This window comes from Nicotiana sylvestris, chromosome 4 (genome assembly GCF_000393655.2).
Source record: "Nicotiana sylvestris chromosome 4, ASM39365v2, whole genome shotgun sequence".
Taxonomy (NCBI): domain Eukaryota; kingdom Viridiplantae; phylum Streptophyta; class Magnoliopsida; order Solanales; family Solanaceae; genus Nicotiana; species Nicotiana sylvestris.
The window spans coordinates 10366373-10391784 of NC_091060.1; the positions used below are offsets into that span (position 1 = coordinate 10366373).

The following is a 25412-nucleotide window of genomic DNA, read 5'->3' on the forward strand; positions in this document are numbered from 1 at the left end:
ACTTTAGGCTTGACTTGAATTTTAATTTTTCTAGTCTTCTTTGCCTTCCTTATACATATATTATATAGTCCCCAAAGTGTTTGAGCTTTGAAGTATGAAATCTCGAGCACTTGATTATTCCTTCCATGCGGTCCTTTTTTTGAAAAGGAAAAATATACGGGGCTCGGAGGTATAATTTAGATGAAGACTGCTTAACCCTTTATATTTCCATCAGAAAAGTTGCAACCCTAGACCGGGAGTTATGTTTCTTCAGTGTGTCTTTCCGGTCTAATATCATCATTTGGCATGGGCTAGCTTTTTGCCTATCATCTAAAATTGTTAGTATAATTTTAACTATTCAAAAACAAAAATTGTAGCTGAAGATACCTGACCATGGGTATTTCCTTTCCTTAGAAATAGTACGTTTTCAGATGAACAACATTCAAACTCAAGGGTAGAACTTTGCCATCCATGGTTTCAAGTTCATATGTACCTTTTCCTGCGATACCTCGAATCTTGTAAAGTCCTTCCCAATTTGGACTCAACTTTCCTGCATTGGTTGCTCTTATGGATTGAAATACTTTCTTGAGTACGTAGTCCCCAATCTTGAAGTATCTGAGACGAGCTTTCCGATTGTAATATCGCTCAATAACTTATTTTTGCGCAGCCATCCTTATTAAGGCAGTTTCTCTCTTTTCTTCAAGCAAATCAAGATTTACCCGCATCTCTTCTTCATTTGCCTCTTCAGTAGATTGAGCGTATCTCGTACTTGTCTCCCCTATTTCAACTGGAATTATGGCTTCAGTACCGTACACAAGTGAGAATGGTGTCTCTCCCATACTTGTTTTTGCTATTGTTCAGTAAGCCCACAAGACTCCAGGTAGCACCTCTAGCCACTTGCCTTTTGACTCTTCTAGTCTTTTCTTCAAGTTGTTGATAATAACTTTATTTGTTGATTCAGCTTGTACATTCGCCACTAGATGATAAGGTGTCGAGGTAATCCTTTTTTCTGCTAACTTTGAAAGAATTATGTGATTTGCGCACCTATGAAATACGGGCCATTAACGCACACGATCTCTTTTGGAACTCCAAAACAATATATGATATTTCGGCATATGAAGTCCCTGACCTCTTATTCTCGTACCTGTTTGAAGGCACCTGCTGCTACCCACTTAGTAAAATAATCAGTGACTACTAATAGAAATCGTACATTGCCTTTAGTTTGTGGTAGTGGACCCATTATATCTACCCCCACTTCATAAAAGGCCATGGTGCAACAACCGGATGTAATAATTCAGCTGGTCGATGCATGTTGTTACCATACCTTTGGCACTTATCACATTTAGCCACAAAAGTTTCTGCTTCTTCTTCCATTTTTGGCTAGTAATACCCCGCTCTAATTAAAGTTTTCACCAAGGATCTTCCTCCGACATGATTTCCACAATGTCCATCATGTACTTCCCTCATCACATATTCTGTTTGAGAAGGTCCGAGACACCTCGCTAGAGGGCCACCGAATAGATTGTGTCGATCTAAACAGTAACGAGTAGCCTTTTAACAAAGTGCTTGAACCTTTTTCTTATCTTCAGGTAGTATTCCGTACTGCAAAAAACTGACAATTTCGTTTCTCCAATCCTAAGTTAAATTATTGAAATTTACCTGGTTTTTATCTTGGTCGAGTACCGAATGAAATAAATGTATTACAGAAGCATTCTCTTCATTGGTCACTTCTGCTGTGGATGCTAGATTAGCTAACGCGTCTGCTTCAGCATTCTTATCTCTTGGTATCTGCACAATTTTCCAAGTTTGGAACCGTCTAATTAAATCTCGTGCCTTTTCAAGATATTGCTGCATCCTCGCCTCTCTAGCTATATAAGTCCCCTGCATTTGGTTAACTATGAGTTGCGAGCCGCTTTTGATTATGGCGTGCTCTATCCGAGCTCTCGTGCCAATTCTAGACCGATGATCACAACTTCATATTCTGCTTCATTATTAGTAATAGGATGTCATTTTGTGGCTTGTCGTATAGTTTCTCCCGCAGGTGGGATCAAGACAATGCCTAAAACTGCTCTCTTTACATTTGAAGAGCCATCAGTAAATAAGGTCCAAGAACTTAGATTAGACCTGTTAAATACCTGCAGTTCTTTTTCTGCCTCTGTCTGCATTCCTGGGCTAAAATATGCCACAAAATCTGCTAAAACCTGTAACTTTATTGCAGTTCTAAGTTGATATGTGATAATCACATTTAGTTAGCTCTATAGCCCATTTGGCTAACCTACCTGATAACTCTTGTTTATGCAATATATTACGTAAAGGGTAGGCAATTACTACAGAGATATGATGACATTGAAAATAAGGCCTTAATTTTCTAGATGCCATAATTAATGCTAGTGCAAGTTTTTCTAAATGAGGATATCGAGTTTCAGCATCCAATAAAGACTTGCTAACATAATAAATTGGAGATTGTTTACCTTGGTCCTCTCGATCTAATACGGCTCTTACCGCTACTTCCGAAACAGCAAGGTAGGCGAGTAGTTTTTCTCCGTCCTTTGGTTTGGCTAGCAATGGTGGATTTGACAAGTATGCTTTTAAATTTCTGAGCGCTTGTTGACATTCTTCAGGCCATTCAAATTGATTTTGCTTTTTTAAGGATGAAAAGAACTTAAAGCATTTTTCCGATGACTTGGAAATAAATCTCCCTAACCTTTCAACCACTGTACTTCTTTTTTGCCCGTAAGTATATCTGGTATTTCTTCAATAGCCTTAATCTGCTTAGGATTTACCTTTTTTTTTAAAGTTTCCCAGCTAAATACTGGGTGTGTTGTATTATCTTCATAAAAATGAGGGGGGATGGCCTTACCTCCACATATTACAACACAAGGATACAAGTATCCTTCCAAAAAACACATAAGTGAAACCTACAGCTGCGCCACTGTGTGCCTATACAAAATAAGTTTAACTAACAAAAAAATTGGCCTTGTCGTATTTTGTCCTAATGCTAGGTACTTGAAATTTGTCCAAAATGAAAGGACCTTTGGCTCTCCTAGGGATTTGTTGGACGGATAAATATATATTACTAACAGAAGTGGTTGAAGCCAATTTAGCTAAGAAATCCGCCACTTGGTTAGCCACGGTTAGAAACAAGGAATCCCAAGAACTTACCTGACGACACGCCAAATGCACATTTCTCAGGATTTAACTTCATGTTAAATTTGCGAAGAATTTGAAACGTATCTGACAGTGTTGAATATGATCCCCTACTTTTTGTGATTTGACTAGCATATCATCTATATAAACCTCCATGGTTTTTCCTAAATGTTCTTGAAACATCTTGGTCACTAGCCTCTGTTATGTGGCCCCAACATTCTTTAGACCGAATGGCATAATTTTTATGGCAGTAAGTCCCCCTGTCTGTAATAAAGAAAGTTTTTTCTCATCTAGAGGATCCATTTTTATCTGATTATATCTTGAATAGGCATCTAAAATATTTAATAACTCATGTCCTGTAGTAGCATCAATTAGTTGATCTATGTGTGGTAATGGAAAGAATCTTTAGGGCAAGCTTTATGTATATCAGTATAGTCCACACAAACTCGCCACTTACCATTCTTTTTGGACACTACTATAGTATTAGCTAACCAATCTGGATACTTTACCTCGCGGATAGACCCGATTTTTAAAAGCTCTTGTACCTAATCCCGAATCACCTTATTCTTTAAGGAACCTTGCTTCCTTTTCTTTTGTTTGACAGGTGGATATGTTGGAACTTCATTCAGTTTATGGGTCATTACCTCCGGTGGTATATGATCGCTTCAAACTCCACACTACTAAAAGGTAGGAAGAGTGGGTCGCAATAGCTTTTATCCGATATGAGGGTCGGGACCGATTTCCATAGGGAGCTAGGAATGGAGTTGAGTACCTATCTAGACTAGAAGTGTGTATTTGTTCCAAATGTCACTTCCAACTTTTTCGGGTTTTCGAATTATAACTATATTTTAAAAAAATTATTGATTAACACTAAATTATGCTACGAGAATATTGCTAAGTTATATCTAATGGGAAGAAGGGAACTAGGGTCGTGACACTACCTAGGTGGCTAATTGACGGGTAGATGTTACTAAGGTTCGATTGACCTAATTGGGGATTATGCTATAACCGTTGCACAATTTTACCCACTTTCACACCTCTCAATAGAGAGAGTGACTTTCCCAATTGACTCTCTCGAGACCAAATGGGTAGGCAAATTAGACCAAGCAACTAGCGTTCAAGTAGGGTAATTACTCTCTCGAGGTTTAACCCGTTAATTGGGACTATCATTTCTCATGAGTCCATCCCAATTCCTTGTTGGGTCAATTTTGGGGTCATAGACTCTCTTTCTCAAGAAGAGTTAAACCCACAAAGCTTGAATCAGTGTTTGCAACCACCAATTCTAGATTAAAACATAAAATCAACCCAAATAGCAAACACCCATAGTCAATCTAACACTAGATGGCAACACCCATCAATTACCCACAATAGGGCTGAGCCACAACCCTAGCTAATGGGTTTAGCTACTCATGCTAGATAAAGAAATTGAAGAAATAGATGAAGAACTAAACATATTAATTAATTGTTAAAATTAAACTACAAGAATCTATCGTAAATGTAAAGCAAAAGTGCCAAAAATGGCTACAAATATCGTTCTCAGGAACGCAGCTCATGTCTGAATACCAAAGATGACCAAAAAATGGTAAAATGTTCTATTTATACTAGGATGGAAAAAACTGGACAAAAATACCCCTGCGGGGTCAGTGCGGGCCGCACTAAATGGACCGCGGCCGCACTGGGATCTTTGACTTTGAGTTTTGCTAGTCTGAACTTGGACTCTGCGAACCGCGTAGAATGGACCGCGGTCGCGGTCTGCGCAATCACAATCACAGACCGCATGGCATTGTCTTTGAAAACTTTCATCTCTCTGAATCTCATGATCGCGGACCGCACAAAAGAGTAGTGCGGCCGCGGAGCCTTCACCGCGGACCGCGAGATGTGTATCGCGGCCGCGTTGCCTCTAGCCTGGTTTACCAACTCTTGAACCACCTAGTGTGGCTGCATTCAACTTTGCGTGGTCCGCACTAGGCCTTCTTTCCTTAGATTTCTTGGTCTTTGATACTTGAGCAGGTTTCACTCCTTTTTGAGCCGATCTTTGACATTTTGTCACTTTGTCGATCAAACCTGCAATCAAGCACAACTTGTGAGCCTTTTAGGTCTATTTTGTAATAATATATGATCAAAGCATAGACAAGTAGGGGCATAGAACATCTTAAAATCCTAACTTATCAACTCCCCCATACTTAAACCTTTGCTTGTCCTCAATCAAACAAAATAAAACTCACCCCTTAAAGGAAAATCCAAGTAATTCCATCTGTCCTAAAGTAACCTCAACAAGCATCAATTGGGACTAACAATTGCCCTCAATACGAATGGATCATTAACAAAATTTAAACTTTGAAAAAGTACGGATCAAGTGGGACACAAGAGCATCAAGAATTGACTCATTACATCAAAGAACTCTCTCAATTACTTTGGTCGCAGTGGAACCCAAACTCCCACATCCTCAACTCTCCCTATGCAAAACCTCACCTTTTAGAGTAAAAGCACACAAACCAAGGTTAATGGGAATTCACTTGTCTCTCTCAAGGAAAGGTCACAAGTGCGACTCTAAGTACCATATGCTTGACCCTCATGTAAGTATCCACTAATGCGAGCGTCATCCAACTCAAGATCATATAGGACTTTTGTGGAGTCAATGTGAAGGCTTTTGGTTCAGGGTAGAAAAAGTTGTTGGTCTATATGGGTTCCATCTTCCCTTAAGCACTTCTTTTGATTCATTTTGGAACAATTCTCTTTGACTCTTTGAGTATTTCACTTCTTTTCAAGGGGTTAGAGAGACACATTGTCACTCTTTCTTATGCAATTCAAAGTATTTCTTCTTTTTCTACTTTTTTCCACACCTTTTTCACTTTTGTTTTTCCTGAATCCCGTTTTATTCTTTGCACATTGGGCTTTCTTTTTGTCTTTTTCTTTTCTTTCTTTTTCATCGCCTTACTTTCCTTTTGCTTTTGTACCTTTTACCACTTTTTTCCTTTCTTGTTTCCCCCCCCCCAAACTTAGACTTTTGCCATTACTCAAGGGGCGATTGGGTGCCAACAGAGGGTATAATTTAGAACGGGTATAGGCTTGTAGCATTGGTTCTTAAAAGAAAAAGGTTTAAGGCTCAAAAGGGTTAGCTAGGGATTATATCCTTGGTAGGCTATGGAATTGTTCGACTATTATTTGGATCAAGGAGAGCCTGTAATCACTTCTCAAGTCGAATTTCACTCAAAATTTTGCCTCAACAAACATTCAGGTCAAGTTATAGACCACTAACTCGGGACTTGGACTCACAATTCGATTTCTCACCACACACACTCAAGGATTACTAAAGACATAGAGTCGGGGGCCCATAACAACCTTAGACACGATTGAGCACACAATAGTCCCGAAAGACCACATGATGTTTGTTTGGTCAAAACAAAAGTCTCAAGGTCACAACTTTCACCATCCTAAACACAACCACTTGTCTTTGACCATGAGATCAAAGGCAAATGTGTTAGGCCCAAGTGAAGCTTTGCTTGAGATACCCTTAACTATAAACTACTAAAAACAAAAGAAAAATAAAAAACAGACTCAAACCCTTAAGAAGGTTGTCACGCCATCCATCACCGGGAAGAGCTACCCGGTTCGCACAATACTCCACCCTTAGAAAGAACCGTTGCATTAAAAAAACCTAGGGCTTATTAAAAGCGCAAAAAATGAAACAAAAAGGCTGAGAGCCTATCTACTAAGCTAAAAATAAAATAATTGTACGAAAATAGAAAATAGAATGAATATTTATAATAGGGGATTAGAATATACAACGGGGGATAAATATATACAAAAATGTAACTTTATATATACAATCATCCAGATAAAAAGTAGGGCGCACCCCCACAAATGAAAGCTGGCATTGTTCCCAATGCCAACTAAACAAATAAGCATCAAAAATCAAGATGAAAGGATATAGGAGCTCCCTAAGCATCGTCTGTATGCATGGGAACATGAGTGGTCCCGGGGTCCTCTGTATGTACGGGAACCTCAAAAAGCCTTTTTATGTATGACCTTGATGTCAAAAGGTCTCTTCTCCACCTCTAGGTCCTTAAAATACATAGTGAGGGTGCTGGGAAAAGGGTAGTTCCGATCATGCTCAACCCTCACTGCAAAAATGACGCGGGACATCGCATTGCCCACGTTGATAGGGTATCCTGCCATAATAGATGCAACAAAAATAGCCCGTCAAGCGGAATAGTCTGATCATGGGTAGTGGGATCGAGCCGACTGCACACTAAAGTCAACCATCCCCTAGCCTCAAAGTTAAAAGTCCTCCGAAGTATTTTGACCCCTGCTTGCAACCACTCTGGAACCATACCCGGGACTGCCAGGTATGAGGCTAACCATGGACGAAGCTCCTCGCCCATTGCCAACTTTTCATTGTAAAGGGACTCATCTTCTTCGTTAAACCCCAGGTATTCATTTAGTGCCTTCCCGGTAAATACCACATTTTTGTTTCGCACTTTGGTCACTTTAGTGCCCTTCAAGATGTGGTCCACATTGCTATAAAATTCCTTGACCATGTGCTCATTCACCTTTACACAATTATCTTTGAAGTGCTCCCAACCTATTCGAGCTTGAAACTATCTATGTACATTGGGGTGTAGGGTAGAAGGTCTCTGTCAATGAAGCTCCTCTCAAGAATTAACTTTCGTGCCAGCCACCATTCCCTGAACTTGTGAAACGCCACTTGGTTGACGAATCTATCTTCCCAAATAACGGAATTTCTAGTCCGGTCAACACCCCCAACTGGAGGCACACCGCCCCCAGGTAACTCCCCATCTCCCTCATCACCTCTAGCACCCTCTCCAGATATTGACACTGTGGGAGAGGTAGAATATTCATCCCCACTACCTGCCGCTGAGCCCTCAGACGACCCAGAAGAAATGTTGATTAAATCTCGAGCATCGGGGGAAGAGGTAGGGGTGTCTCTATGTATGGTGTTCTCCGGATACAGGATGTATAGTGGGACTGAATCTGAAGAGATCTCCCGGGAGGGCTCATACTCACTCCCCGAGTAGTCAATGGCTCTGTCGGCCGCTTTGATTGCTTTTCTCATATACTTTATGTTTTTTCTAGCCTGGGGAGTGAGTTTTACCATCCTTTGCTTCCATCCCAGAGAGGAATTACCTCGGCCAGGTTATTTCGAGCCTTTGCCTCTTTGTTTAACCATTGCCTGCAAGCATAAACATCTAGCTTTGTTAGTATCAACACAAACAGAAAAAGATTTGTGGAAAATGAATTGCAGAACAGAAGATCAAAAGTTGTAGAACATATTGCAGAAACAGTGTACCGCGGCCCGCACAAAAAGGAGTGCGGCCGCATTGGGTGCACCGCGGACCGCGCAAAGGCGACCACGGTCTGCATTGGGATAAAGCCCTGAAAAACATCTCTCTGAATCTCCCCACCGCGGTCCGCACAAAGTGGGATCACGACCGCGGTGGGCCAGCGCGGACCGCATAAAGTGCAATGTGGCCGCGCTGGGCATAGGTTCAATTTCAATCACTTGGGCACTGCGGTCTACACAAAATGGCCATGCGGACCGCGTCAGGGCACCGCAGACTGCACAAAGCGACCGCGGGCCGCAGAGAGTATTTTGCACAGGCACTAAGTTAGGGTTTAAGTTTATGCTATTTTTGTTCAATTTTTACACCTAACTTGTCCCTACTCAGTTGCCCAATCACTAAGCATATTCAACACACAAACCCAGCATTTAAAACTACCCTACGCTAACAGATAAATAAAGAAGAAAAAGAAGCTAAGACTACTAGGCATGAAAATAAAAGGTAAGTATAAAATTAATCAATGAAATATGGATGAAATGTTACCAGATTGTGAAGATGGAATGCAACTCAGTGCAAACAAGAATTACAATCAAATGAGAGTGTGAATAGTGCTTTTAGGCTTCTGAGTTTTAAGAGTTCGAAAAGTGTAAAGGGTGTTCCTTGGTGTCTATTTATAGAAAAGAAATGGGACACATCCTCACCTACCAGTGCAGCCTCGCAAACCGACTACGGACCGCACTGGGTTTCTTCACTTGAATCTTGAGAAGGCAACCTCTGCGGACCGCACAAAAGCAAACCGCGGCCGCGGAGGTCCACTGCGGACTGCACTAAATGGAATACGGCTATAGTGACAAACATCAGATAGCACCACTTTTGACCATCACCAATGTGAACCGCACAAAGTACAATGCGGTCGCACTGGCAAACTTCAGAGACTGGTCAACTTTTTTCAAACTATTTTACACTGCATCAACTCAATCCCGGCAACATCTCACAATCAGTTAGCTCAAAAATCAAACCTACACTACCAAGAAAAACACAAAAAACAATAAAAAGAAAAAGACATGGGTTGCCTCCCAACAGCGCCTGATTTAACGTCGCGGCACGACGTATGTTACCAGCACATCACTTTAGATGGAGAAGTGCCGCCACATGGATATCATCAAATTTCCCAAGATAATGTTTGACTCAATGTCCATTGACTCTGAATACTTCACTATTCTTGTTCATTAGATCGAGAGCACCAAATGGGGTCACGAACACAACTTCAAAAGGCCCACTCCACTTGACTTGAGCTTACCCGAAAACAGACGTAACTGGGAATTGAACAAGAGAACCATATCTCCAACCTTTAACTCCTTGCCCTGAGCATATTTGTCGTGAAGGTACTTCATTTTGTCCTTGTACAAGGATGAGCTAGAGTAGGCATGGAATCTAAACTCATCGAACTCATTAAGTTGTTCAACCCGAATATTTGCCGCAACATCCCATTCTAAGTTCAACTTCCTCAAAGCCCACATGGCCTTGTGCTCTAATTCCACCGGAAGATGGCAAGCTTTCCCAAACACCAACCGATACAGAGACATACCAATCAGAGTTTTGTAAGCCGTCTGATATGCCCAAAGAGTGTCATCCAACTTTTTCGACCAATCGATCCTATTAGCATTGACAGTTTTAGACAAGATACTCTTAATTTCTCTGTTGGAGACTTCCACTTGGCCACTAGCTTGAGGATGATAGGGGGTCAAAACCATATTATTGACACCGTACTTAGAAAGCAACATGTCAAAAGCCTTGTTGCAAAAGTGAGACCCCCATCACTAATGATAGCACGAGGAGTGCGAAACCATGTGAAGATATTCTTTTTCAAAAATGCCACAACACTCCGGGCTTCATTGTTGGGCAAAGCCACAGCTTCAAACCACTTTGAGACATAGTCCACCGCCACGAGAATGTAAGTGTTACCACACGAGCTCACAAAAGGACCCATAAAATCGATGCCCCAAACATCAAAAATATCCACTTCGAGAATTGTATTGAGGGGCATCTCATCCCTTTTAGAAATTCCACCGGCACTTTGGCATTCATCATATCTCTTGACCACATCACCCGCATCTTTAAACAAGGTAGGCAAATAAAATCCGCAACTAAGCACTTTAGAAGATGTTCTTGCCCCGCCGTGATGGCCACCATAGGGAGAGGAATGGCAAGCCTCCAAAATACCCAATTGTTCCTCCTCCGGGACACATCGTCGAATCATACCATCGGTGCACATCTTAAACAAATATGGCTTGACCCAATAAAAATCCAAGCTATCCCGCTTGAGCTTCTTCCTTTTGTTGGAAGAGAGCTCACACGGGATGATTCCGTAACAAGATAATTTGCGACATTGGCGAACCACGACATTCCATTCATTGACACCGCAAGGAGTTGCTCATCGAGAAATGCATCGTTTATCTCAAGGCCATCACAAGGCCTCCCCCCTTTTCAAAACCGGACAAGTGGTCCGCCACTTGATTCTCACTCCCTTTTCGGTCAACAATTTCCAAATCAAACTATTGGAGAAGCAATACCCATCTCATCAATCTTGCCTTTGAGTCCTTCTTGGTTATCAAATACCTAAGGGCGGCATGGTCGGTATGCACTATCACTTTGGCCCCCAAAAGGTATTCCATAGCAAAAACAATAGCCAATAACTCCTTCTCGGTGACTGTGTAGTTCCTTTGAGCCTCATTCATAGTCTTACTTGCGTAGTACACCGGATGGAACATTTTGTTGATCCTTTGTCCCAAAACAGCCCCAATCGCAATGTCATTAGCATCGCACATGAGCTCAAAAGGAAAGTTCCAATTTGGTGCGGTGATGATGGGGGTAGAAGTCAACTTGATCTTAAGAAGCTCGAATGCTTGCATACAACTCTCATCGAACAAGAACTTTGCATCTTTCTCTAGCAACTTGCACAACGGATGTACCACTTTAGAAAAATCCTTTATGAACCTCCGGTAGAAACCCGCGTGCCCAAGGAAACTCCTCACCCCTTTGACAGAAGTAGGGGGAGGGAGCCTCGAAATAACCTTAATCTTGGCCTTATCAACTTCAATTCCTCGCTTCGAGATCTTGTGACCCAACACTATACCTTCTTCTACCATAAAATGGCATTTTTCTCAATTGAGAACAAGGTTGGTGTCTTCACATTGGGCCAACACTCTATCCAAGTTTACCAAGCACTCCTCAAAAGAATCCCCAACCACGCTGAATCATCCATGAAGACCTCCAAGATATCCTCCACCATGTCGGTGAAAATAGCTATCATGTAACATTGGAAGGTTGCCAGAGCATTACACAATCCAAATGACATTCTAGAGAAAGCGAATGTGCCATAAGGACATGTAAAGGTGGTCTTCTCTTGGTCCTCCGGGGCAATTAGAATTTGATTGTACCCTGAGTAACCATCCAGAAAGCAATAGAAATCCCGACCCACAAGACGATCAAGCATTTGGTCAAGGAATGGCAATAGGAAATGATCTTTTCTAGTCACCTTGTTCAGCTTTCGGTAATCCATACAAACTCTCCACCCAGTGAATGTTCTAGTGGGAATGAGCTCATTGTTGTCATTAGTTACCACGGTCATACCACCCTTCTTCGACACACATTGCACCGGAGAAGTCCACGAACTGTCAGAAATAGGATAAACCACCCCAGTATCTAGCCACTTGATAACCTCTTTCTTTACCACCTCTTGCATCGCCTCATTTAGTTTTCTTTGATGCTCCAAGGAAGGCCTTGCATCCTCCTCCAAAATGATCTTATGCATGCAAAATGCGAGGCTTATACCCTGAATGTCAGCTAATTTCCATCCAATCGCCTTTTTCCGCTTTTGAAGTACCGCCAAAGTGGCGTCAACCTGCATGTTAGTTAATCAAGATGAAAGAATAACAGGTAATGTAGAATTTGAACTCAAGAATTCATACCTGAGGTGTGGAGGAAGTGGCTTCAACTTTAACACCGGTGGCTCCTCAATCAATGGCTTTGTTGGTGGAGTTTTGCGGTTTTCAAGATCCAAAGATAGCTTCCTAGGCTCATATGAATATGAAACCATACCATGCAATGCATTCACACACTCCACTCTACTTGCATCATCATTGACATCCATATTAAGAAGCACAGCCTCAAGGGGATCTTCAACATGGATCATGGAACTTGTGTCATCCACTATCACAGCTGTGACAATGTTCACAAATGAACACACCTTCGTGCTATTGGGTTGTCTCATTGATTTGCAAACATGGAATACCACATTCTCATCCCCCACTTGAAAAGTCAACTCACCCTCTTCAACATCAACCAATGCCTTCCTCGTAGCTAGGAAAGGTCTACCAAGAATAATTGGCACTTCAAAGTCCACCTCACAATCTAATATGACAAAGTTGGCCGGCAATATAAACTTATCCACCCGGACAAGTACATCATCAATTATGCCCAAAGGTCACTTCATCGATTGATCCGCCATTTGAAGTCTCATTGAGGTAGGTCAAGGTTGTCCAATTCCCAAAGTCTTGAAGACCGAGTACGACATCAAATTTATGCTAGCCCTCAAGTCACAAAGGGACTTTGCAAAATCCACACTCCCAATGGTGCAAGGAATGGTGAAAGCACCGGGATCTTCAAGTTTTGGGGCCATTGAATGCACTATAACACTAACTTGGTGAGTCATCTTTATAGTCCCACAATCCATAGAACGTTTCTTTGTGACCAAGTCTTTCATGAATTTTGCATAGTCCGGCATTTGTTCAAGTGCCTCTACCAATGGAACATTAATAGATAAGCTCTTCATCATATTAATGAACTTTTTAAACTGATTATCATTCTTCTGCTTCGCGAGCCTCTGAGGATAAAGTGGAGGTGGCCTTGGCAAAGGAGCCTTGGCTCTTGGCACAACCGGCTCGGGCATGTCAATCACGTGTTCCCTAGACGGGTTCACGACATCTTGAGTTTCTACCTCGGCCTCATCAATATCAATCCTCACATCATTGTTCACATTTTCTTTATCCACATCTTCAACAACCAAATGTACATTATCATCACGCAACTCAACATCTTCATCCACAACTTGCTTTTGCTTTGAGGCATTCACATCACCGCCTCTCCCACTTCTTGTTGTAAGCGCCATCACATGATTGTTATACAACCCTTCGGGTTCACTATCGTATCACTTGGTAGAGCACCTTTGGGACGAGTATTCAACGTTTGAGAGATTTGGCGTAATTGCACCTCCAAGTTCCGGATAGATGTATTATGAGAAGCCAATTGCGCATCGGAATCTTAGTTCTTTTTCATCATTTGCTCGAACATGCTTTCAATTCTTCCCGTATCACCTCCGGAAGAACTAGGACCTTGAGAAGGAAATGGGGTGGATTGCTCGGTTGTTGGTACATTGGGGGCCTTTGAAAGCCCATCCCCCTGTTGTTTTGGTTTCCATTGTTGTTCCACCCGCCTTGATTGTTGTTGTTGCCCCAATTATTGTTATCACAATTCCAATTCCCTTGGTTGCCTTGATTACCCCAATTGTTGTTTTGGTTGTTGTTATTCCAATTGCCACCACCTTGTTGTTGATTGTTGTTATTCCAATTACCTCAGCCTTGTTGTTGATTGCCCCGATTTCCTTAAGGTCGCCATTGTTGGTTAAAAGAGTTGCTTCTATTGCCTTGATAGTTGTTGACATATTGAACCTCTTCACTTTGGTCATCATAACACTCATTTGAAAACCCACTACCATCATTGTCATATTGTTCACAATTCCCTTGAGATTGTTGCCCTCTTTGCCTTCTTTTAAGAATAGTGACACCTTCCATTGCGTTGACTTGGCGCGAATTTTAGATTTGTTGTAACTGCGCCTTAGCCAGTTGGTTCATAGTAGTAGTAAGCTCAGCAATAACTTGACCATGATCGTGCAATTCCTTGTGCAAATGGATGACCATGGGGTCACCTTGGGGCACATTTGCTCGGCTTTGCCATGACGAAGAGGTGTCATCCATTTCATCAAGTACATCACATGCCTCTTGGTAAGAAAGTTTCATAAAGTTCCCTCCGGCCAATTGGTTCAAAATGCATTGATTTGTGGTGTTGATTCATCGATAAAAGGTTTGTTGAATCATAGCCTCGGTCATGTCGTTATTAGGGCACTCTTTCACCATTGTTCTATATCTTTCCCATATCTCGTGCAAAGGTTCGCTCTTGATTGAAGGCTAGAATTTCATCCCAAAGGGCTTCCATATGACTTGGAGAAAAGAACTTGGCAATAAATTTGTCCGCCAATTCATCCCATGTTGCAATACAATTATTGGGGAGCCTTTCTAACCAATCCAATGCTTTACCCCGAAGAGAGAACGGGAAAACCTCAATCTCAACTCATCCTCGGACATGTTTGTCTATTTGCTACCCCAGCATGTATCCACGAACCTCTTCAACTGCGTGTAGGCATTTAATCGGAGGCGCTCGTGAAATACCCTATTTGCTCGAGCAAGGTCAACATAACATTTGTGATTTGAAAGTTCCCCGCCCGAATTCGGGGAGGAACAATAGCACTGGCGTATCCTTGATTTGGTAAAACTATGGGAGCCACTCTCGGCAGTGGTGGAGGAGGGTCTGGAATATTGTTGTTCTCATTTGCATTTACATTGGCATTTCGGCCTCTCCGTGGAACTTGAGGTAAGACCTCATCTTGTTCTAGATCCTCTACCTCCTCCCCTACTATCACATTGCCGAGAGGGTCATTTGAATTAAGAGCCATTTGTACCTGATTGATCGACACAAATAAAATTTGTAAACAAGAAGGAAAGAGAAGCAAAACACAAAACTAAATAAACAAATAGTCAACACCGTAAGCTCCCCGGGAACGGCGCTAAAAAGTGATCGCTTCAAACTCCACACTACTAAAAGGTAGGAAGAGCGGGTTGCAATAGCTTTTACCCGATATGAGGGTCAGGATCAATTTCCACAGGGAGATAGGAATGGAGTTAAGTATCTATCTAGACTAGAAGTGTGTATTTGTTCCAAATGTCACTTCCAACATTTTTGGGTTTTCGAATTATAACTATTTTTATAAATTTTATTGTTTAACACTAAATTATGCTACGAGAATATTGTTAAGTTGCATCTAATGGGAAGAAGGGCACTAGGGTCGTGACGCTACCTAGGTGGCTAATTAACGGGTAGATGTTACTAAGGTTCGATTGACCTAATTAGGGCTTATGCTATAACCGTTGCACAATATTATCCACTCTCACACCTCTCAGTAGAGAGCGTGATTTTGCCCAATTGACTCTCTCGAGACCAAATGGGTAGGAAAATTAGACAAAGCAACTAGGGTTCAAGTTGGCTAATTACTCTCTCGAGGTTTAATTGGGACTATTATTTCTCATGAGGCCATCCCAATTCCTTGTTGGGTTAATTTTGGGGTCATAAACTCTCTTTCTCAAGAAGAGTTAAACCCACTAAGCTTGAATCAGTGGTTGCAACCACCAATTCTAGATTAAAACATAAAATCAACCCAAACAGCAAACACTGATAGCCAATCTAATACTAGATGGCAACACCCATCAATTACCCACACTAGGGTTGAGCCACAACTCTAGCTAATGATTTTAGCTACTCATGCTAGATAAAGAAATTGAAGAAATAGATGAAGAACTAAACATATTAATTAATTGCTAAAATTAAACTACAAGAATCTATCGTAAATGTAAAGCAAAAGTGCCAAAAATGGCGACAAATATCGTTCTCAGGAGCGCAACTCACGTCTGAATACCAAAGATGACCAAAAAATGGTAAAATGTTCTATTTATACTAGGCTGGAAAAACTGGACAAAAATACCCCTGCAGGGTCAGTGAGGGCCGCACTAAATGGACCGCGGCTGCACTGGGCTCTTTGAATTTGACTTTTGCTTCTCTGAACTTGGACTCCGCGGACCATGTAGAATGGACCGCGGCCATGGAGGGAGCTGGCACGGTCCGCGCAATCACGATCGCGGACCGCATGGCATTAGCTTTGCAAACTTTCATCTCTCTAAATCTCATGACTGCGGACCACACAAAAGAGTAGTGCGGCCGTGGAGCCTTCACCGCGGACCGCGAGACGTGTACCGTGGCTGCGTTGCCTCTAGCCTGGTTTACCAACTCTCTGAACCACCTAGTGCGGCCGCATTCAACTTTGCGCGGTCTGCACTAGGCCTTCTTTCCTTAGATTTCTTGGTCTTTGATACTTGAGTAGGTTTCACTCCTTTTTGAGCCGATCTTTGACATTTTCTCACTTTGTTAATCAAACCTGCAATCAAGCACAACTTGTGAGCCTTTTAAGGCTATTTTGTAACAATATATGATCAAAGCATAGGCAAGTAGGGGCATAGAACATGTTAAAATCCTAACTTATCAGTATACTTGTCATATCTAAATGTGACCAAGCAAAACAATCTGCGTTAGCTTTTAAAAATTCAATTAACTTACTTTCCATCTCCGGGATGAGGTTGGTTCCAATGTAGACTTTTCTGTCCGTCCAATTTACAAATAATACCACAGGTTCTAGTTCCTTGATTGTTATTTAGATGTTTTCATTTTCTTCTGGTTCTTGAATAGTATCAGGCCTCGAGTCTACATCTGTTTGCCCGTCTACAGTTGAGGCTTGTGTTGCTACATCCTCAACTGAATTCTGTAATTGCTATTTTTTCATCGTTTTTCGTGCTTGAATCTGCCACTGAGTTAATGCTTCGAGAAGCCTGTTGATCACTACAGATTAGTCGTATTCCCTATTATGAAGGAAACTTGATAACTTGATGTAGGGTAGATGGAATATCATCCATTTCGTGAATCCACAATCTACCGAGAACCATATTGTACGCCATGTCCATTTCTGTCACTTAAAATTTGGCGTCTTTGACTACTCCTTCTACGAATGTGGTGAGTATTATCTCCCCTTTTGTTACAATGCTTGAGTTGTCAAAACCAGACAAGGTCCGCACTTTGGGTACCGATTTATCATTGGCTTGCATCTCATTTACCACTCTTAACAGAATGATATTTGCAGAACTTCCTGGATCAATCAAAACTCGTTTTAAGTTAGTATCATGTACAAGTAAAGATATTATCAGTGCATCATTATGTGGGATCAGCATGCCATCTGCATTTGCATCATCAAATATAATACTATCTTCTTTCAAAACTTGATGAACTCGCTTCCCGTAGGTGACCGTGATTTTTGACACCTTCTTTTCTCCCGTATATGTTACACCATTAATTTCTTCTCCTCCACTTAGAACATTAACTATTCTCTTTGGTGATGGAGGTTTGGCGGTTCTTGCCTATTCTTCATATATGCTTGATTTCCCTTTTCACTAAACAATTAAGTTAAGTAACCTTGTTTTAATAAATGCTATACTTCACCTTGTAGCAATCTGTAGTCCACCATTTTGTGACAGTGATCGTTGTGAAACTCACACCAAAATTCAGGATTCCTCCTGTTTGGGTTCGATCTCATTTCTTTTGGCCACCGTACCTTATCTCATATGCTTCTTATCTTACATTAAAATCGTAGCCACCAATTTTTACTTTTGAACCTCTGTCGTCATCTTGCGTATCTCGCATGTTTCGCTCCTTTCCGAACCTCGACGACAAACCCGATTCTCTGTCCCTTAACCTAGGGTTATATCTTGGATTTTCCTGTTTTGAACGTGAATCCCTTCCTGCTGGTCCCATATAAGGTTCGTACCTATTTTTACCGGACCTTTTTTTAGTTTCTGCCCGCCTTGAACTTACTCTTTCATCTTTCCAAGATTGAGTGATAGTATCTTCATCCATCCGCAGCTTTATGTTGTATCTATTGTAAACATCATTCAAGTTGTTGCTGGAAATTCTTTTAAGCTTTCTTTGAGTCTCCTCGTGGCTTCTGAGCTTTTCTCATTTTGATGACTGGCAAATGCCATAGCCGCCCAGTTATCGGGTACACGTGGCAACATCATCCTTTCACGCTGGAATCTGTCTAAGAATTTCCTGAGTAGCTCCGTATCTCCTTGTTTTATTTTAAAAATGTCTTCCATCCTTTTTTCAACTTTTTGAGCTCCCGAATGTGCTATGATAAATGAATCTGGAAGCTCAACAAAAGAATCAATAGAATTTTCAGGTAAAAGAGAATACCATGTCAGTGTTTCCTTCGTGAGTGTTTCTCCAAATTTTTTGACCAATACTGATTCAATTTCTTGCTTGGTCAAGTCATTGCCATTTATGCTAGTAGTAAATGCCATTACGTGATCCCGTGGATCAGTTGTTCCATCGTACTTTGGGATATCGGGCATCTTGAATTTTTTTGGAATTGGCAAAGGAGCGTCACTTGGCTTCCAAGATTGTTGAGAGTATTTTTCCATATCTATTCCCTTGATTATAGGTGGTACACCGGGTATCTGCTCTATGCGATCACTCTGTTCCTTGAGCTATTTTTGCAAAGTTAGTACTAAACTTTATAAATCAGAATTAACTGGGTTACCTGACCCTCCATCACGAGATTCGCTGTGAGTTCTTCCACTACCTAAATTAGCGAGTCCAGAGCGGGTATTTTCTATGGTTGCATTATTATTCAGAGGTGGAGTTGGTGGTACAGTCAGCAACCTGCTGACAAAAGCTTGAAGAGCATTGTTGACCTGTTGGGCGATTAATTGCTTCAACGCTGCATTAATAGCTTGATCATTCTCATGCTGGTCATTGATATTTGATTCAAATATGTTAGGAGTCCCTTCTCGAGATTGTCGAGGAGAGTTTCGTGGGGAGTGGATTGGAATTCTATCTCCTTGTTGATTTAGCTGATTCAACTGATGTTGCTAAGTTCCGTCACCTTGCTGATTTTGTAAGTTTTGTTGGTTGTTGTCGTTGACGTTCAACATGATTTTTTTTACAAAAGAACGGATTTGGAAAGTAAGAAGATTATCAGATTTCCGGTAACGGAACCAATTTGTTTAACCAGAAAATTAGAATTTCGATCAAAGCTTATTTTAAGAGTACTCGGACTACTGATAATCAAGTAAAATAATAGGAAAAGGAAAAAAATTAGAATCTGTAATAGCAAAGTAATTGATATAAAGCAAAGTAAATAAGTATATTTCAATAGTAATCAGAATGTGTCCATACATATGTCATTTCTTTTCCTTTTATAGCTATTTCTAAGTACAACGTCTCTTCCCTCTCATAACCGAGTCATTATGAGCATTTAATGACATTAATAAAACGTTATAATTGGCAATCGTAACTGTTTCGTGAAGATTTTGTAACGTTTCCAATCATTCATGCTCATTAATTGAAGATTTAGTGAATCTGTACTTTTTGCTGTCTTGGTTCATTCCACCGGTGTCTCTTCAAATTATGAAGAGACCCGAGTGATCATTCTGTCTTGTCTTCTAGATACTTTGCTCGTACCTATTAAGACCCACATCTCTTTAAGTACTCTTTGCCAGCTGTCGCTTTTCTAATAATCCACGTGTCTTGACATGTGAGCCACATAATTAATTTCAAGTATAATATTGGTTTTCCCCAATACACTTACCATATTTGATTTTCCTATCTCTTGAAGGAAAGGGCAACATATTTATCATAATTGAGTTTTTTTCTTTTGAAGGAAATTATAAATCTTCCATATTTGGCTAGTTCCTTTTCTCCCATATTTGTACTCTCTTTTTATATAGTGAATTACTCATCTCCGTCTGTAGACATAAGTCAGACGACCGAATCACGCTAAATGTTTGTGTCTCTTTTGATATATTTCTCTTTGGTTGTCTAATTTATTGTCGGTCAGAATTTGTTTTACTAGTTGTCGCATGACATGTGATTATTTCGATTCAAACAGCCACGTCCATTAATGAATGAAGCAATTAAAGAATTGGATCATCAGTAAATGTTGGAACATATGCAAGCTGATAAAGGTTTAAAGTCTGAAGTGACAAATTGCGGAGAGTCATGTTAGGGTAAAATCTGCTTTAAATGTTAAACTCGATAGAATGTATAAGCAATCCAAGATCAAGTCTTAAAATCTTTTTCTTTATTTAAAAAAAGGTCCTCTATTAATACCATAACAAAATGGCTGATCTTTTGACAGAGCAATGGGTGATGATGCATAATTATATACAAGCATAATGTATCTACAAGTTTTCCCAGATTTCTAGCATGAAGTCAGCTCAAGTGAATAAGTTAGCTTAACTAATGGAATAAGTTTGTATTAGTTGTTAATTTTAAATCTTAAAACTCAGTTCTAATAGTCCACAAACTCTACAACAAAAGTAGGAAAGCAGTTATTTACATCCTTTATATATCCCACTTTAAACGGAAAAAGTAGTCATTTTGTGGATATTTGATAAATTTGGAACCATACAGAGAAAATGAATTAACATTAATTATTCGTGAACAAGTTCGAGTTCTTGAGTCTAGCTCGCACATTCCCTGTTCTCCTGTAATATGCATTCTGCAAATTGGGTCACCTTTGTCATTCCCTTGAACTCGCATAAAACAGGAAAAGACAGATATTCCAATTGATGGATGGAAGATTTCATTCGTTTAATGTTACCTCAAAGCTTTTGTAGATAGGAATAGTTGCATTATGTGCCATGCGGTCTCCTGTTAGAATATGTTACGTTGTTAGTTTAAGAGAAAGCCATTCGGGGAAAGGCCGGCCAAATTTACGTAGGATCCGGGGAAGGGCACATCCCAACATTTACGTAAAATGTCAAAATTATATATAAAACTTAATGCATGTACAATGTAGTATAAGATTATTATTAATACCTTGGATTAAAGTGCATTACATAAAGATTCGCATTGTTGTTAACTTCTATTTTCATGTGATCATCAGCTGTAAACAAAACCGCCACTAGATTGCCAAAGCAAATGACTATTACCAAAGTTATAACATTATTAATACATCAAGAAGAGAAATGGGAGAAAAAACAACCATTCGAAGAAGCTAAAAGACTCAATAAATGGTTGGTTTACTACAAAAACTCGTAGACTTGCTATTTCTATACCCATATGGCATTAGCTCTAATAAGCAATTGTCTTAGTTTGCTTCTCACATTAAGGCTCATGATCTCATTAGAACCACCAACAAACTCATTCCCTATAAAAATTGCAGGCACACTTGGCTGACACCCTAGTTCAATTAGTGCCTTCTCTATTTGCTTCCCATTTGGATGTCTATCGAGCTCGTAAACAGTAGGGTTTGCTCCAAAACTACGGATTAGGGTTTCGATGCTATGAGAAATGCAACAACTGCTCTTGCTGAATATCACCACAGAGCTTGTTGCTCCCAACTTCATCACCATATCCATGTTTATAAGTTCAACAACTAATGAGTTTATTGGCAAAATGCCAAGATTTATATAGCTTTTGGTGAAGTTGAAATTAAAGAAGTTGTGAAGGCTACAAGAAGTAATGAAGGCTTGATTTGTTGTGAGAAGCATGAACTCTGTGAAGCTATATATAGAGTTCTCAGAGTTGTATATTAATTATTTTTAAAGGGTGAAAACTGCTAGAAGAATTACAAGTTGGTGAATATATCTAGATTTTTCTAGATCACTTGTATGATAAGGGAAAGTTTGCCTTATCTACTTGGATTCTAAAGCATCATAACATACTAAAACTTTCCCTTTTACCTATTTTATCCAGCATTTTTGAAATATTCCAAGAACATATGTCACTAGTGTTTAACCAAAAATCTGAGTCCTTGCTCAAAACTAAAAAAGAAATTCGGGTTACTGATAATGAGGAGATAAAAATAAAATACTTTTGAGAACAATGGTGAAAAGCAAATAGATAAGTATTTCAATGAATTCTCAATAGTATTCCATGTCCTTACAAATGATGATACTTCTTCCTTTTATAGATCATTCTAGGTAAAGGAATAAAGCCCCAGCTTTAATGATATAATCATGAGTAATAAATGACATTAAATAAGCCGTTATACAATCATTCCTATTAAATACCAATTTTATAACGTATCAAATGTTTAATAATGAATTTGGACTCCTTTCTGTCATCTGATCCTTGATTTCAATGCCTTCAAATCCGTTGGCTTGTAAATAATTTAAATTGGTACGAGACTCGTATCTATACGTCGTCTCGTGCCTATTTAAATTCTTCTTCCCGTGGTTGTTTTCATCCGTGCCTCTTAGTCAATTGCTGTTCTTTGACCATTCAACTAATCCACGTGTCATGCCACATCATCTTTAATATAAATTCAGTTTTTTTCCAATACAGATAGTCCCCCCACTTTCCATTTTTTTATCAATTAAATAATTGGGAAGTGGATCTTCATGTAAAAGGAATTTTTGCCACAATTAATGCTTATGACAGTACTAACGTCTCAGCAGTCTTTTCCATTTAATGTTCTGTCCATGTGTCATTTTCTAATTGATTCCGCTATTCATACCCTTTTTCGAGACTTCTTCATTTCTCACTATTTACGAAGTGATAGCTGCCTTTATTATAGGCTTTTCATCATTACACTTAAAAAGTTGACGGTTCCCATTTTACACATAACTTTGTCTTCCTTTGTCTTCTTCACAAATCTTCAGCACATACTTCCTTCTTAACAATGTCTTCTTCAAACCCTAACCGTAAAAAAGTTCCAATTCTAGATCAGTTCCCCAACGCCCCTGTTAGACATAGAAGAGGCGGAGGAGGTAGGCTTCGAACAGGGTTAAAATTTACGCGAGGCGGCTCCTCTGGTTCTTCTTCAAGGAGTTCTATCCCAAAAGCCCCTTCTTCTAAGAGTAGGGAAATTCTTGATCCTTCTCAAGAACCCTCAGTTGATGATATAGTTCCCGGCGATTTGTCTTTTGAAAGTGACAAAACGTCTCTTCGAAAACAAATTAAAATTTAGAAAGAGCCGATACTTATCCAACATTAGTAACCGAGCTTACAATCCCAACCATAAGAAGAGATTGTAACTGGAAGGATAGTCTCCGAATGTCAATTCCTTCCCCAAATCAAAGAATTTCCTCTTTTAGAAATGGGTATTCTTCTGTTTACACTTACCCCTTCACTTTAGGTTTTAATCCTCCGATTGACCCAGTTATTCTCGATTTTTGTCGTTTCTTTACAATTTGTTTGGCCCAAATTGGTCCATTGGTGTGGAGAACAGTGGCTTGTTTGAGATATTTATCATCCAAGGCCAATGTCAATTTCACCTTTTCTCATCTCATTCATCTATACCATCCCAACTTAATACGCCATGGGGTTTTCACCTTAACTGCAAGGAGCAAAAAAGTTTTGGTAAATCCTGAGGATGATAAAGATCGTTGATGGTATATCCGTTACGTTGTTGTCCGTACAGTGGATTTGATTGGCGAAACAAATATTCCCTTTCCTGAGAAGTGGAATTTTGAACGTAAGTTTCCTCTTATTTACCGTACCTACTTTTGAGAATTTCAAAAGAATGTTGTTTTTAACCTCGTCCCTTCTTGGTTTTTTGTAGCAACCATGGGAGATGTGGAACCTATTCCCAACTTTCGTGGTTGGGTAGACTCACTTTTGAAGATTGCTACTAGGGAGCAGAGAACTTGGAAATCAATTTCTTCTTTACATGGCTGGAAAGTCAAAACACATGGTATCCACCCTTTTTAAAAATTTTTGTTTTACATGTTAAGCACTTTTTCCTCAACTTTAATCATGTATATCCATTCTTTAATCAGGATTTGGCATTAGAGGAATGACGGCTGAAGTAGCTATGGCCATTCGCATGTCTGCGAATGCTGCTCTGGATTTAGATAAGGCTCGAGCCCTGCTGCCTAAAAGAAAAGCTACAAAGAAAGTTCTGAAGAAGAAGAGGAGGGTACCTCCCTAATTACTAGGCCAAGGGCCAGGAGATGAATAATCATTGATAATGAAATTGAAAACACTCCTGCTCGTACCTCCGCCACCGAGCCTGTTTTGATTCAATCTGATGAGGATGCCGAACCAAGAGATAATAATGAGTCAATTCAGCACCTTTTTGACAGTGGTTTCGGGAGTGGCGAGCTCGGACCTGTTTTTGATGAAGCTCCTCTTTCCTCATTTGTTCCTATTTCCTCCATTCCTCTGCCAGCCGTAAGTATTTCTTTACCAGTTTTGACAACTTCCGTTTGTTTGCCAATTTCTACCGCTCTTATATCCGTTCCCTTGGCTGCTTCGACCGCACCTGCTTCCGCTCCGGTGTTGGTTTCTACATCTTTTCCCTCCATTCCTTCCACTGCTCCTCTTCCCTCTGTTCATCATACAGAGACAAGTTCTAGCAGCGGAAATAAGACAATGAGAAGTGTTACTTTGGAGGTTCCTGCCAATCATAGCCTCTTGAGGAAGACCGGCAGAGCCGATGTTTGGCTCGAACCTCTAATTAGAGATATCGAGAAGAAGAAGATGGAGAGCCATAGCTGCTTAACTTTGATGAATGACGTAGTTCATTCTACTTTGAAGGTATTTTTACCAACAAGTTTTTTTTTTAAATTATCTTCAAACTCTCATTTCCATGACTTACCTCTGTAGGCTAACCTTATTGGCACGGAATTAATGAGAAGAATTTCCCTACTGGAAAGAAAAGCTCGTGAGTCTAAAAAGTCTGTCCACGAGGCTGAGGAAATAGCTAGGGGAGCCCAGCTTGAAGCAACCAATTGGAAGGAGCAGTTCGAAAATGCTCAAGGGACCATAGAAGAGTTGCAAGAAGATAAAAATCTCCTGGAGCAGCAAAACCGTGGTTTAACTTCTAAACTGGCAACTGTCAAAGCCTCTTCAAGCCAATTGAAAAGAGACAAAGAGCTTTTGGAATGTTCTTTGTCAGAACAATTATCCAGAGCTAGTGAAGAAGTTAGAGAGCTAAAGGCACTTTTGGCTAGAAAGGAAGAATATGCAGGAGAGTTAGTGCAAAGCTTGACTCAAGCTCAGGCTGACTTACAAACTTCTTCTGATGAGATTCATGCCTTG

The 25412-nt window shown here is 40.2% G+C and overlaps 1 protein-coding gene and 1 long non-coding RNA gene across 2 annotated transcripts; one reads left to right on the plus strand and one right to left on the minus strand.

The window, feature by feature from the left end:
* Nucleotides 1–8238: 8238 nt before the first annotated feature.
* Nucleotides 8239–13380, minus strand: LOC138889239 (uncharacterized). Its single transcript, XM_070172517.1, has 6 exons — nucleotides 13158–13380; nucleotides 12679–12842; nucleotides 12264–12333; nucleotides 10181–10544; nucleotides 10002–10085; nucleotides 8239–8320 (listed from the first exon to the last, which is right to left on the minus strand). The coding sequence occupies exons 1-6, from the start codon at nucleotides 13378–13380 to the stop codon at nucleotides 8239–8241; spliced, it is 987 nt and encodes a 328-aa protein (XP_070028618.1).
* A 10383-nt stretch (nucleotides 13381–23763) lies between these two features.
* On the plus strand, nucleotides 23764–24235 carry LOC138889014 (uncharacterized). Its single transcript, XR_011406558.1, has 3 exons — nucleotides 23764–23844; nucleotides 23932–24063; nucleotides 24149–24235. It is a non-coding gene; the product is annotated as an uncharacterized lncRNA (long non-coding RNA).
* Nucleotides 24236–25412: the final 1177 nt, after the last annotated feature.

What these genes read in the sequence shown, in the direction of transcription:
- LOC138889239 (XM_070172517.1), bottom strand. Translation starts at nt 13,380, where the DNA reads ATGCCCGAGCCGGTTGTGCCAAGAGCCAAGGCTCCTTTGCCAAGGCCA. An exon ending in AAAGAAACGTTCTATGGATT is followed by an intron (nt 12,843 to 13,157) that starts GTGGGACTATAA and finishes TTGTCATATTAG; the next exon opens with ATTGTGAGGTGGACTTTGAA. An exon ending in AGTACGGTGTCAATAATATG is followed by an intron (nt 10,086 to 10,180) that starts GTTTTGACCCCC and finishes CAATGCTAATAG; the next exon opens with GATCGATTGGTCGAAAAAGT.